This window comes from Prunus persica, chromosome G5 (genome assembly GCF_000346465.2).
Source record: "Prunus persica cultivar Lovell chromosome G5, Prunus_persica_NCBIv2, whole genome shotgun sequence".
NCBI classification, from domain to species: Eukaryota; Viridiplantae; Streptophyta; class Magnoliopsida; order Rosales; family Rosaceae; genus Prunus; species Prunus persica.
In genome coordinates this window covers 1,461,743-1,475,256 of record NC_034013.1, presented here as the reverse complement: position 1 = coordinate 1,475,256, position 13,514 = coordinate 1,461,743, and the positions used below count along the sequence as shown (strand labels likewise).

The window sequence follows — 13,514 nt, the reverse complement described above, 5'->3', positions numbered from 1 at the left end:
GCTTCTCTCATTAACAAGTGGGAGACACATCAAGATAAGGAACCTAGCCAAGACGTGCATAAGAAAGAATCACATCATGAAGCTGAATCCAGTGAGAAAGGATTGGGTCATGAAACAGAGTCGGGTGATAAGTCGCACGGAAAAGGCGACACAGCCTCGGTGGGTTCTTTATCTATCCAACAACTTCAGGACATGATCACGAACACCATCAGGGCTCAATATGGTGGACCTTCTCAAGATACATTTATCTATTCCAAGCCTTACACCAAAAGGTTAGACAACCTTCAAATGCCAACGGGCTATCAACCTCCAAAGTTTATGCAGTTTGATGGAAAAGGTAACCCTAAACAACATGTTGCCCACTTCATCGAGATGTGCAACAGCGCTGGCACTAACGACGATTATCTCGTGAAGCAATTTGTCCGATCACTCCGAGGCACTGCATTCAACTGGTACATTGACTTGGAACCTGAGTCAATTGACAGCTGGGAACAAATGGAGAGAGAATTCCTCAACCGCTTCTATAGCACTCGTCGCTCAGTTAGCATGCTAGAGCTCACTAGCACAAAGCAGCGAAAAGACGAACTTGTTATTGACTACATCAATCGTTGGCGTTCATTAAGCCTCGACTGCAAAGATCGAGTCTCAGAGTTATCGGCTGTAGAGATGTGCATTCAAGGTATGCATTGGGGTCTGCTCTACATTCTTCAAGGGATCAAACCCCGTAGCTTTGAAGAATTGACCACTCGTGCGCATGACATAGAGCTAAGTATCGCTAATCACGATGGAAGAAAGGAAATGGTGAGTGATCATCGAAATGACAAGTCGTCGAGAAATGGGGCAGACTCTTTGAGGACACGCATCTTGGAGTCAATGACGATCAGTGCTACTCCAATGAAGATTTCCACTCGAGGCAAGAAAGATGCGAGGAAGGCCGAGTCAACTCAAGATCAAGAACCACGACGACACACCCTAAAAGAAATGAAGGAGAAGAAGTATCCTTTTCCAGACTCTGACGTAGAAGGCATGCTGGAAGACTTACTTGAGAAGAAGGTGATTGAGTTACCTGAGTGCAAACGCCCTGAAGAGATGAATCATATTAACCACCCGAAATACTGTATGTACCATCGTGTCATCAATCATCTAGTGGAAAAGTGCTTCGTGTTGAAAGATCTCATCATGAAGTTGGCACAACAAGGAAGAATCGAAATGGATCTTGACAAGGTGGTAGAGTCTAACCATGCTACGATCTCATTTGTCTTATCTGGTTCGGCACATTCGCCCTCACTTCAATCACTGGGGGCATTCTCTGAAACCCATCAACTCAATCCGTATGAGTGTGTTGGGGTGAAAAGTCAAAGTAGTGTCGATTCATTCGATGACAATAATGAAGGATGGGCATTGGCTACTCGGAAGCAGTTACATAAGAGTGCACCTTTGCCAAGAACTCCTCGATCAAAAAGGTTTGTAAGCAAAAGAAGTTCTCCTCAATCACATAAAAGGCATAGAGGAAATGAATTATCAAATATGAACAAAATGGTTCCAAAAGATGAACTCTTGAAACAAAGGTCGCCTAGCCCCATCATGCTACATGACTTCTTCCCCAAGGGATTCTTCAAGAATAATGCGTCAAGCACCTCCCGAGGTGAAAAACATAAGGAGGATACTTCTCACTTCGCTTAACATAAATTCGACCAAACGCTCATTCGCCAGCACGAGCCAAAACTGCACAAGGTACCAAACGCTCCTTTGCCTGCACGAGCCAAAACTGCACAAGGCACCAAAAGCTCCTTTGCCTGCACGAGCCAAAACTGCACAAGGCACCAAACGCTCCTTCGCCTGCACGAGCCAAAACTGCACAAGGCACCAAACGCTCCTTCGCCAGCACGTGCCAAAATTGCATAAGGCACCAAACGCTCCTTTGCCTGCACGAGCCAAAACTGCACAAGGCACCAAACGCTCCTTCGCCTGCACGAGCCAAAACTGCACAAGGCACCAAGTGTTCATTCGCCTGCACGAGCCAAAACTGCATAAGGCACCAAAATGCTCCTTTGCCTGCAAGAGCCTAAACTGCACAAGGCACTAATTGCTCATTTGCCTGCATGAGTCAAAAATGCACAAGGCACCAAACGCTCCTTCGCCTGCACGAGCCTAAACAGCACAAAGCACCAATTGCTCCTTCGTTCGCCTGCACGAGCCTAAACTGCACAAAGCACCAAATGCTCCTTCGTTCACCTGCACGAGCCTAAACTGCACAAAGCACCAAATGCTCCTTCGTTCGCCTGCACGAGCCTAAACTGCACAAGGCACCAAATGCTCATTTGCCTGCACGAGCTGAAACTGCACGATCCACCAAGTGTTCATTCGCCTGCAAGAGCCAAAAATGCACAAGGCACCAAATGCTCACTCGCTTGCATGAGCCAAAACTGCAAACTAAAAAAAAAAAAAAAAAAAAGGTCTCTTTGGGAAAGTATCTGTGCTCGATCAAGTTGGGCGTCCTCCAATACGTAAAGCCTAAGCGCTTGAGCGGGTTATCACCAAGTCAGAGAGATGGATCAAACCCAAGCGGTATAGGACGTCTACGTTCTTCACTCGTCCTCCACTTACGTAAAGCCTAAGCGCTTGAACGGGTTATCACCAAGTCGGAGAGATGGATCAAACCCAAGCGGTATAGGACGTCTACGTTCTTCACTCGTCCTCCATTTACGTAAAGCCTAAGCGCTTGAGCGGGTTATCACCAAGTAGGAGAGATGGATCAAACCCAAGCGGTATAGGACGTCTACGTTCTTCACTTGTCCTCCACTTACGTAAAGCCTAAGCGCTTGAATGGGTTATCACCAAGTCGGAGAGATGGATCAAACCCAAGCGGTATAGGACGTCTACGTTCTTTACTCGTCCTCCATTTACGTAAAGCCTAAGCGCTTGAGCGGGTTATCACCAAGTCGGAGAGATGGATCAAACCCAAGCGGTATAGGACGTCTACGTTCTTCACTCGTCCTCCACTTACGTAAAGCCTAAGCGCTTGAACGGGTTATCACCAAGTCGGAGAGATGGATCAAACCCAAGCGGTATAGGACATCTACGTTCTTCACTCGTCCTCCATTTACGTAAAGCCTAAGCGCTTGAGCGGGTTATCACCAAGTAGGAGAGATGGATCAAACCCAAGCGGTATAGGACGTCTACGTTCTTCACTCGTCCTCCACTTACGTAAAGCCTAAGCGCTTGAACGGGTTATCACCAAGTCGGAGAGATGGATCAAACCCAAGCGGTATAGGACGTCTACGTTCTTCACTCATCCTCCACTTACGTAAAGCCTAAGCGCTTGAGCGGGTTATCACCAAGTCGGAGAGATGGATCAAACCCAAGCGGTATAGGACGTCTACGTTCTTCACTCGTCCTCCACTTACGTAAAGCCTAAGCGCTTGAATGGGTTATCACCAAGTCGGAGAGATGGATCAAACCCAAGCGGTATAGGACGTCTACGTTCTTCACTCATCCTCCACTTACGTAAAGCCTACGCGCTTGAGCGGGTTATCACCAAGTCGGAGAGATGGATCAAACCCAAGCGGTATAGGACGTCTACGTTCTTCACTTTCTTTTGAAGCACCTAAAAAAAAAACGAGGACGACGCAAGCACAGCAATAGTATGCCAATATTGAGTTTGATGTTGCATGGTGGGAGTGCACCCAAAATAGAAGATAAAAAAAAAAGAAAAAAAAAATAGATGAAGAAGGAGAAGAAGACGCCGGCACAAAGAAAGAATAACATGCCAAGGGTAGGTTCTTGTGGCTAGAAGAAAGAAGAAAAATAATAAATTGACAAGAACATGATGAAACAAAGAATGGGTTCAAGCCTACCAACAAGCAACTCTCACCACTTTGGTTGTTGAGAATTCGGATGATGCAAACTTCAAAGTCGTAGACCTTCTTGCCAACAAGAGGAGTTTTTCTGCTGTTCTATTTGGTTGATCTCAATATTCATGAACATAGTGCAATTTAAAGAAACCAAAGACCATCAAAGCTCCTAGTAGGGTTTCTCATTCCTAGTTTAGGAAAGTATGGGATTTTGTATCTTGCTTCCCAAGATCTTACCAATATTGGATATTATTAAGCTTAATAATATCACAAAAAAAAAAAAAGGGGAAACCAACGTTGGAAATAGGTTAGATATTCTCAATGATATCTACCAAAAAAAAAAAAAAAAAAAAAGGAACACTTCAAGCTGCACCTCCTACATGTGAAAAGGCACATGTCTACAATGCATCATGAAGTGGGGGCAATTTGTAGACAAAGAAATTTTGGTGCAATAAATTCCATTGACAAGAAAATAATTAGGGTTCGGTGGATTAAATCGTGGGCCCCGTAATTCGCCCATGTGGCATGTGACTCATCAAAATCGGATTAGTTGTCAAAAATGACACATGGCGACATCCGACGGAGTGCATCGAACGGTTCAAGATGAAGACAAAATTAAAGTAAAGAATCTTGAGATATTTAGTGATATACCCATTTCTAGCACTAATATTATAAATAAACCCTACACAATTGAATTCCTATAAACAAACCCAAAAAATGATAGCTGGCCTTATTGAATTTAATATTAATTATTAAATTACTTTGATGCCCTATTGAGTGCTTTGGGTATTTTTATGAGATTTTGGGGTTGGGCTTGTTTTAAGAAATTGATGGCAGTTTTGTAATTTATAAGAAGTTAAAAGCTTTTTTGTTATGTTGTAAATGGGCTTTGGGTGTGTTTCTAAAGTCCATTTTATATAGGGTATTTTTATAATTTTGGCCCCCATATTGGGTATAATAGTGAATCTCCCAAGAATCTTCTGTGATAGACTTTGATTTAAATCAAATATTAATCAGGTCAATCAATTGAAGATAATCTGAATCGCCAGATTATGGGAATTGATTTAAATCAAATCAGAATCCCACAAATCAAGGTTTTAAATAGGGAAAGTTATTTAGGTCAAGCATCCGACAAAAGCCTATAAATAGGAGGCTTCAAGACGAAAGAAGGGGTCAGAGAAAAAACCTAGCACTCAGAAGAAACAGAAAACTCTCTGCATTCTTCACCCTACTTTGGAAGAGCCACCAAGCACAACAAACACGTGCCGGTTCCTTCACCATAGAAAACTCCCAAACACTAAACAAGCTTCGTGCTACCCGTTTGATCAAGATCAAGTCTCTACGACCCTTGTATCAAACACAAATTTTCTTTAAACACTTTGGAGATCGAATCAGAGGATTCAATACAGAGATTGTAACCGTAAATTTCATTAATACAATATTATTTTGTACACGTGTTCTTGTCTCATTTGTCGCAGGAAATTCGTGTTTACACTCTCAAACAGAGAACCCTTCATCTTTGGGTGCGCACTACTTATCCCAGGCGACCCATAATTGAAAAAAACAAAAAACGAAAAAAGGGTATCACTGTTAAAAGTCCACTTTCCAATAATTTATTTTCCTTTCATGTACTTTCCTACCAACCAAACAGAAAATAACAAATATAAATTACACAAGCGTTAAAGTTATGGTGGCTTTGAATAATGAGTTGTTGGTTTTAATTTGGTTTCCAATGAAGCAGTCCCGATCTCTTGGACCACAGGAGTCCAAGAGATTGTGGTCACCCACCGTTGGATATTAATCCAATGATTCAAAAAAGTTTTTTAAAAGGAGTGCAAGAGTAAGTAAACCGTTGAATTTACACCCAACGGTGAGTGACCACAAATCTCTTGGACCCTGTAGTCCAAGAGATCAGGACTGTCCAATGAAGTATTAATAGTTGTTGTCTACTTCCAATAACTATTATAGCAAACAACAGAAGAAGGAGTCCGATTAAGAGGGGACTACAAGCAAACATACACCACATAAAACGACACACAAGGTACAAGTTAAACTACAACAGCAGATAAATGAAAAGAAACGGACGCTGCCATAGATGGGCAAAGGACATCGAAAGTTCATTTGGTTGTACCAACGGGCCCAATAGGAGTCTACTATCTGGTCAAAATATACACCGATATTACCCCCACCTTAAGCACCTAGGTCCAATCTTTGGGTTGGGTTAGGTAGAATTGGCCTCTAAGTGTGGGGTTTTAACTTAAAAATTCTCGGTGCAATTAGGAGTGAACTACCTATATTTAAACTGTAGATTGTATTCTCCGATGTAGAATTTACACATCATGACTTGTATCGAGCCACCTACACCAACACACCTAGCATTCCTCAAGCGCTACGATTCAGAGGGCATGGAAGACCATCCTTGTCCAAGATCCCAACCAAGGAGGATGGGGTCGGTTGACCCAAATAGAGGGGCTCATCCTCGACAATGCTAACTTGGTTAAGTGATCGGCTGCCAATTTGCAGTCCTAGGGACCCATGACCAATTACATTCCCGAAAGTTAGAGCAGGAATTTCTGATATTGCATAAAATTGGATAGAGCTGTCACTTGCCCTGCGGTATTGAACAATTAAGACAAGACATGGCCTCCTTGGAATCAGATTTAATGACTACTTTGGTGTGCCCCTGCTAGACATCAAAGTTACATCCTTCCAAAATAGCTACAGTCTCGACTTCAATGGCGGAATCTGCAGTAATAGAGCAAGCAAGGCCCGCAGAAAAAACACCTATAGTATCACGTAATACCACTCCAATACATGCCTTGTGGTGCTCATATTTCAGAGAAGCATCTACATAAATTTTTACGACACCATTTGCAAGAAGGGACATAAAGGAATTTGGGCCTCAAGTGAGGCAGAAAAACTTGTATGAAACAGGGATAACACTGTTTTGCTATTCCCAGCCAATCAGACTGCTACATGGAAAAGTTATTACACGTGGCATACCGTGCAGGAATAACAAAATAGTGTTATCCCCGTTTCATGAAAGTGTTTCTCCACGTGGGGGGTATGCGACTTGCTTTCTTTAAGGCTTGTGCAGTAAGGTAGCTCCAACAAGCTGCATGTGATTCACGAATTACAACCGTTAGGGCTAGCGAGTGCGATTTGATTGCTGCCTTACACTACATTTTCCATATGTTCCAACAAATGTAACCAACACTAGTCATGATAGTCCTTGTCTCCCCGATTGCCATTCAAACTCGTAGAGAGGGATAAAAGCCATATGTCCAGCATAGTGATAGTTCTTTTATATATCAATCCGCATATTGAGATGACTGCCAAACCGGATAGGCCCCACCCAGGGACATCGAAGCAGCATATGTTCAACGAATTTGCTTTCATCACCACACATGGGGCACATTGGAGAAATCCCAATCTTTCTTCGGAAAAGATTAGTCTTTGTAGCAAGACAGCTCCTCAAGGTTCTCCAGAGAAAGTTTTGAATTTTTGGGGGAGCTTTTAAATTCTAAACTAGCTTCCGTACCTCCTTATCACATGACTGCCATTTGAAACCTGCAAGAGAGCCTCGTTCTTTATCAAATCTCTCCCTTGCAATAGGCTTGCCCACACCCAAGAAGCACATCCCCCCTTTTTAGCTTTAAAAAAATAGTATTAGGAAAATACTGAGCTTTAAGAGTTTGAGCCTAGTGGCGGATGCACTAAGGGACAAGAAGGGTTGCACGTCCCCTTGGATGACAAAAAAAAAAAGGTTGTGGAGGTCTCAGGCAACCCCTTGGCTAGCAGCTGCACGACCCCAAATGTGCACACAACCTGCTCGACGGAAGTCCCCAAATGCCAAAGCCTTGCGCAGTGCTGCGCGCAAGGTTCCTTTTTTTTATTTTTATTTTTATTTTTTTAAGTTTAATGACCTAACCTCAAAACTACATCATTTTGAGCCAGGCTTTAAATTTTTTTAATTTTAAAAAAAAAAAACAGCACAACAGCATCTCCCCTCTTTACCCGACTATGAATCCACCCAAACCCTTACCCCAATTCCTTTCACCCAAAAAAAAAACCCTCCAATTCCTCTCTCTATTTGCCTCTTCTTTTAATTCTTGGGAAGGAACTTGTCAACTCCTTGCAAGACCAAGTTCTTTTCTAACCTTCTACTTTTCGAGTTGTTTTTGCATTCATTTTATTGCTTTGCTTTCTCTTTTCTAATCCTTCTTTTTCATGCAGATTGAAAAATAATCTTTCCTTTTTTGTTTATTTTATGTGACAAAAAATGGTGATTTGTTTTTATGGATAAAATTTCAGATAACGTATGTCAAGTGCAATTAAATCATTTATGTTCCCTCCTTTTTACACACATTAAACAAATGCTAGGACTCGAACCCAAAATCTTTCCTGAGGGAGTAATTGCTCTAAACTACTACACTACGGGGTTCTTTACCAATATTTGGATTGTCTACTTTCTTGGCAATTAATATCAATATAAGAGTGTTGTTTCTGTCCTAATTTTTTTTGAGAACTTTTACACTATGATCCTTTGGAGTAAAATCCTGGATCTGCCACTGTTTGAGCCCACTTCTCAACCTCTCGTGAGAGAAAGTTGTTGCTTCCACCTGTCAACTTTGGCAAGAATCTGGTCTTTTTATGGAGGATAATGCATTTCTCTTGGCTCTCCCCAAAACTGTTGGCAAACCAATGTATCTTCCAGGATCCTGGACCTTAGGCATACCAAAAATATTACACAAACTCCCACGCAATTTTACATAGGCATATGGGGACTGAAAAATATGGTGGATTTGTATTAGTCTATCCCTATGTATTTGCTATGCAAATGTCGTATGGCTCAAAGCCTCGAAAGCGAAGGGATGAGGACAGGTAGTATAGGATAAGCGAGAAATTGCACAAGAAAGATGTCAGAGGAGAGAGAAATCCATACAAATTCTTAGGGGGTATATTCAATAGAGATTTTAAAAGATTATTTTGGGATAAATAAGTCTTGTGGTATTCAATTAAGACTTTTAAATAATCTAAACAAGTCTTGTGGTATTCCGTTAAGACTATTAGGATTTTTTAAAGAGAGTGTCAAAATCTTGTGGTATTCAATCAAGACTTTAAACAAGTAACAAAAAGTCTTATGGTATTCAAAAACTTGTTAATTTCGAAGGATTTTTTCAAATGAGAAATTGTGTGAGACTTTTTAGTGAGATGTATCCCTATCTCAAATCCCACCCTAACCCATGAGACCTTTTTTTTCCACGTGAGATTGTTTTTTGTGCTCACCTACTTCGCCTTCTCTCAAAGCCAACTTCAACACCCAAAGCTTCACCGCCACCAGCCATCTCTGCAACTCTACCTGTAAACCCACTTCACCTTCTCTGCTATACCTGCAAACCCACTTCACCTTCTCTGCATATAGCCATGATTCATGTTGTTTACTATAGGAAGTTTGGGAGAATTTCAAGGGAAGTAGCTTTTCGTCTTTTCTTTCCTTTTCCCTTTTTTCCTGGGGAATAGTATACAGTTCAGCCAAAGCATATTATTACTCTATACATGTCAACTTTCTTTATGCAATTTTTTTTTTAAAAAAAATCTTTGAGATTCAATGAAACTATCCATTAGACGAACAAGACTAGAAATTCACACACAAGATGACCAACGAGAATACGTTTTTTTTTTTTGTTCTTGTTGCCTCAATCAACATCAATAGAAGAGAAAAAGAAGGGGGTAGGGAATAGAAGAGAAAATACTACTACCCAAAAAAAAACATAGGTCAAAAACTCCACTTGCATAGAACCACATGATATCTCATAACAGTAACAATTCATAAGGTAACACAAGCAAGTTCCTTTTATACTATTTGACTAGAGTTACCAGCTGTGCAGCAGGCCAGTGTTAAGATGGTAAAACCAGCAGCCTCCCATGTTCTGGGTTCACTATATTTGTTGGGCTAGGTATTTAAAAAAGTTTCAAATTTTGGTTTGGGCTATGGCTCTATTTAGTCAGACCCAGATATAAATCATCTGATATAAATCCATGTGGTCCTTTCAAATCTTATAAAATCTTATGATATAATCTTTAGAATCCAAAAGTTAAAAATCTTGATTATACAAAATTATTAATAAAATCTTATAAGTTATTACATTTTGATTAAATCCATTGGATTTTTTTATTTTTAAATAGTCTTTTAAAATCTCAATTGAATACAACCCCCTTAGTTTTATTTGTTATTTCAAATTCTAAAATTTACACATATTAAAGTCTCAATGGATTTGCAAACGGGGTCTAGTTTAGTGGAAAATGGCCTCAACTTGCATACCAATGATCTCAAGTTCAAAATCCCATGACACGTTGGTTAGTAGTGTGTGTGAGAAACCTACATCCCCTCTTTAGATTATTGCTTGTATTATTATTATTTTTATATTTTTTTTTATATTTTTTTTTTTTAAAGTCTCAATGAATTTCCTTCATATCTAAATCAGCTTTAAAAATTGGACCCAAACATTTAAATTTCGGTTCTCAAATGAAGCATGTGGAGCACTTACGCCTGAAAGACAAAGGGAAGGGACATCTCTTTCAATTATAAATTGTTTCTTTTCTTAGGAAAATTATAAATTGTTTCTTAATTAGTTTTCAAAATCCACGGTTTCATAGAATAAATATTACAATATCTCACTTTCTCTCACCCACCCGCCAGCCATCCTTCCTTTATGGCATCCACAAATCTTTCCCTTGAAGGTTAAACGAATAAAATTGAAATCAAAAGTTGCACCTCTCACTCTTATGAAAGAACACCAAAGAATCCTCAGAGGGTGGAAACCGTAGTAAATCAATGCTTTTAATTACAAAATTCTACTTTATCCAAATGAAGTGCGGTTCTAAAACAATGGTCCCCATCCCATACCATACTAATGTGAGAGAGACACCAAATATTTCTTATTTTTACTTGGAATAATGTAAATAATAATAATAATACAGAAAATTATTTGGTAATTAGTAAAAGGAAAGGCCAGTTTTTTTTTTTTTTTTGACAAATTGACATCCCACATATTCTTAATGTATAGGAAAAGAGATTGAATTCGAGTGTAAGAAAAGGAGGCACTACTTTAGCCAAATGACCTAACCTACTTGACTACATCTACCAAAACAATGACTTCTTTTTAGAGTCATCCCAAGTCTGAAGCCGCGTTAAATCCGTCCTCAATTTTCTTGGTATGATTCTTCAAATCCCTAATGAGTTGCGCATCTCATTAGTGAAGCCGTTGACTAGCACCAATTTTAAAATAGATATTTAGGTGCTTAGTCTGATCCAAAGCTTGGCACAATATTCCAAAACCGTCTAATACGTAAACCGAATTGTATCTCTCTCCACCTCCAAAGCAATGGAAGAATTGTTTGGGAGAAGAAAGTCTCAACAACAACTAGAGAGGAAGAAGACTGGTACCTACCTACTGTCTACACCTAAACCCAAAAGCCCACCATCACCACCACCAAATATTATATTTTCAATACTTTGAGTAAAATCCAAGACCCCTCCTCCTCCTCCTCCTCCTCCCCCTCCTCATCTGTTTATATTTCAAGCTTCTCTCAACAAGCTCTCAGCATCCTTCTCAATTCTCATGGAGAAACACCAATATGAGTTGGTGCTAATTCTTTTTGTAGTTGCCTGCCTTGGCCTTGTCTCCATCATATCATGCATAGCCGCAGAGATTAAGAAAACAAAGGTACATACATACATACATATAAACACACTTTTGATCTTAATAATAATAATTACTAGTTTAATTTTTTGATTAATTGTGGTATTTGATTTGTAGGAGGAGGAGCTGAGGGTGATTGGAAGACTCTGTCATTTGCCAGAAAGTCAGGCATTTGGGTTTGGAGTTGCAGCCTTGATATGTTTGTTTGCAGCTCAGATGGTGGGGAATTTGATAGTTTGCACTTATTTTTGTTCAAGAGAGAGAAAGAAGAAGAGTGGTAGTGATTTCAGTATCAGTTCCAAAGCGAAAACACCAACGATTTGGATGGCTCTTGCGTGCATCTCTTGGTAGGTTTTCAATCTCCTCCACAATATCTATCCTTTTGGTTTACGGTTGACAAGTTCTTACCATATACGCAATATAAGAAAATAGCTGCCTGCTACAATTTTTGTTTCTATTTCTCCTCTTGATCCTTCATGATTGAAATTTCAGAAATTGAGATAAAATAAACTATCCAACCCCAGATAAGGCCATAACCAGTTCCACCTGTTTTCAGACATTTCTCCATGTGGGTCACCTTTACTTGGAAACTAGAGTGGGTTTCGGGAGACCACACATTTCTTAGCTTAATTGCTTTAGTACCCCTTCAAACTATAGTTAAATTTCACATTGCCACTTGAAAATTCAAAGTAACCCACCTTGCACGCTTGACTGATGTTTTGCGTCTCACTGTATCCTTCATCGTCAAGTCTGTCAAAATATCCGTTGCAAACGCTAACATGTGACATATATTTTGGTACAACAATGAGTCTCATTAATATCACGTCAATGTTTTTAACGGACTTTTTGACAGACTTAATGGTGGAGGGTAAAATGAAAAGCAAAACATCGGTAAATAGTACAAATTGAGTCATTTTAAATTTCGAGAGGCATATGAGATCTGATCATTAATTTCAAGATACACTGCAGCAATTAGGCCTATATTTCTTCTTCAAACCCCAAAAAAAATGAAAAAAAAAAATAGTTCCTTAGAAAATGGACAGATCAGCTCTCAGCTGGAAGTGTCTCAATTTAAGAAACATTAATAAGACATGAGAATGGGAAAACGCGGATTGAGATAATGAATTTTGGAAATGGACCATTGTTGCAGGACCAGCTTTGTAATGGCAGTCACATTGCTAAGCGCAGCAACTAGCATGAGCAGAGACCAACCCTACGGACAAGGATGGCTGGATGGCCAATGCTACTTAGTCAAACAAGGAATATATATTGGCTCAGGAATTCTGGTTCTAATTGCAATTGGTTCCACGCTCGGCTTAATCATCATCATCACAACCATGAGGCAGACCCAAGTTGATGAAGGTTCTAAAGCAAAAGAGCAAAGCAAGTTGAACACAAAGTCATAGAGAATAAAGACAACTTTTGGTGTAGAGAACAACCAATTCCCCTCCCCACCACATACGTGAGTTAGGCCAGTTGGTCAAGACAGTGTGCTCACCTCACCCCTTACACCCGAGTTCAATCGCCCTCCCCGTACATTAGAATAGTTTAAACTATCACTTTGTCAAACAAAACAACAGGATAGGACACCAATCTACTAAATTGAAAAAGTAAAGTATAGCCCAAAACTCCAACTTCCAAAGGATGCACTACAATTTTAATTTTTATTAATACACAAAAGGGCATGGTTTGTTATGAATTTCTATAAAGTCTACTCTTTGGTTTGCAATACCTTTAACATGAACCAAAAGAAAAAAAAGGTTGCCAAAACATGAAAATGTCAGACCTTAAAATGCACCCTAAGAATGTTTAGTAACAATATCCATTGTATCCATTGTTTGTTACCTGACCAAAAAAATAATACTTGACAAAAGAAATACTTTTCAAAATGATCTTTTCATTCAGTGGATTGAAAAAAGCAACCACCTTGGAACCCAACCCACTAAAGAAAAGC

At 39.8% G+C, this 13,514-nt stretch overlaps 1 protein-coding gene across 1 annotated transcript; it reads left to right on the top strand.

The window, feature by feature from the left end:
* On the top strand, positions 10,940-13,261 carry LOC18775781. The gene is made up of 3 exons (XM_020563686.1): positions 10,940-11,584; positions 11,678-11,907; positions 12,711-13,261. The coding sequence occupies exons 1-3, from the start codon at positions 11,480-11,482 to the stop codon at positions 12,964-12,966; spliced, it is 591 nt and encodes a 196-aa protein (XP_020419275.1). The 5' UTR covers positions 10,940-11,479; the 3' UTR covers positions 12,967-13,261.

What these genes read in the sequence shown, in the direction of transcription:
- LOC18775781 (XM_020563686.1), top strand. Translation starts at nt 11,480, where the DNA reads ATGGAGAAACACCAATATGAGTTGGTGCTAATTCTTTTTGTAGTTGCC. An exon ending in CAGAGATTAAGAAAACAAAG is followed by an intron (nt 11,585 to 11,677) that starts GTACATACATAC and finishes TTTGATTTGTAG; the next exon opens with GAGGAGGAGCTGAGGGTGAT. An exon ending in GCTCTTGCGTGCATCTCTTG is followed by an intron (nt 11,908 to 12,710) that starts GTAGGTTTTCAA and finishes CCATTGTTGCAG; the next exon opens with GACCAGCTTTGTAATGGCAG.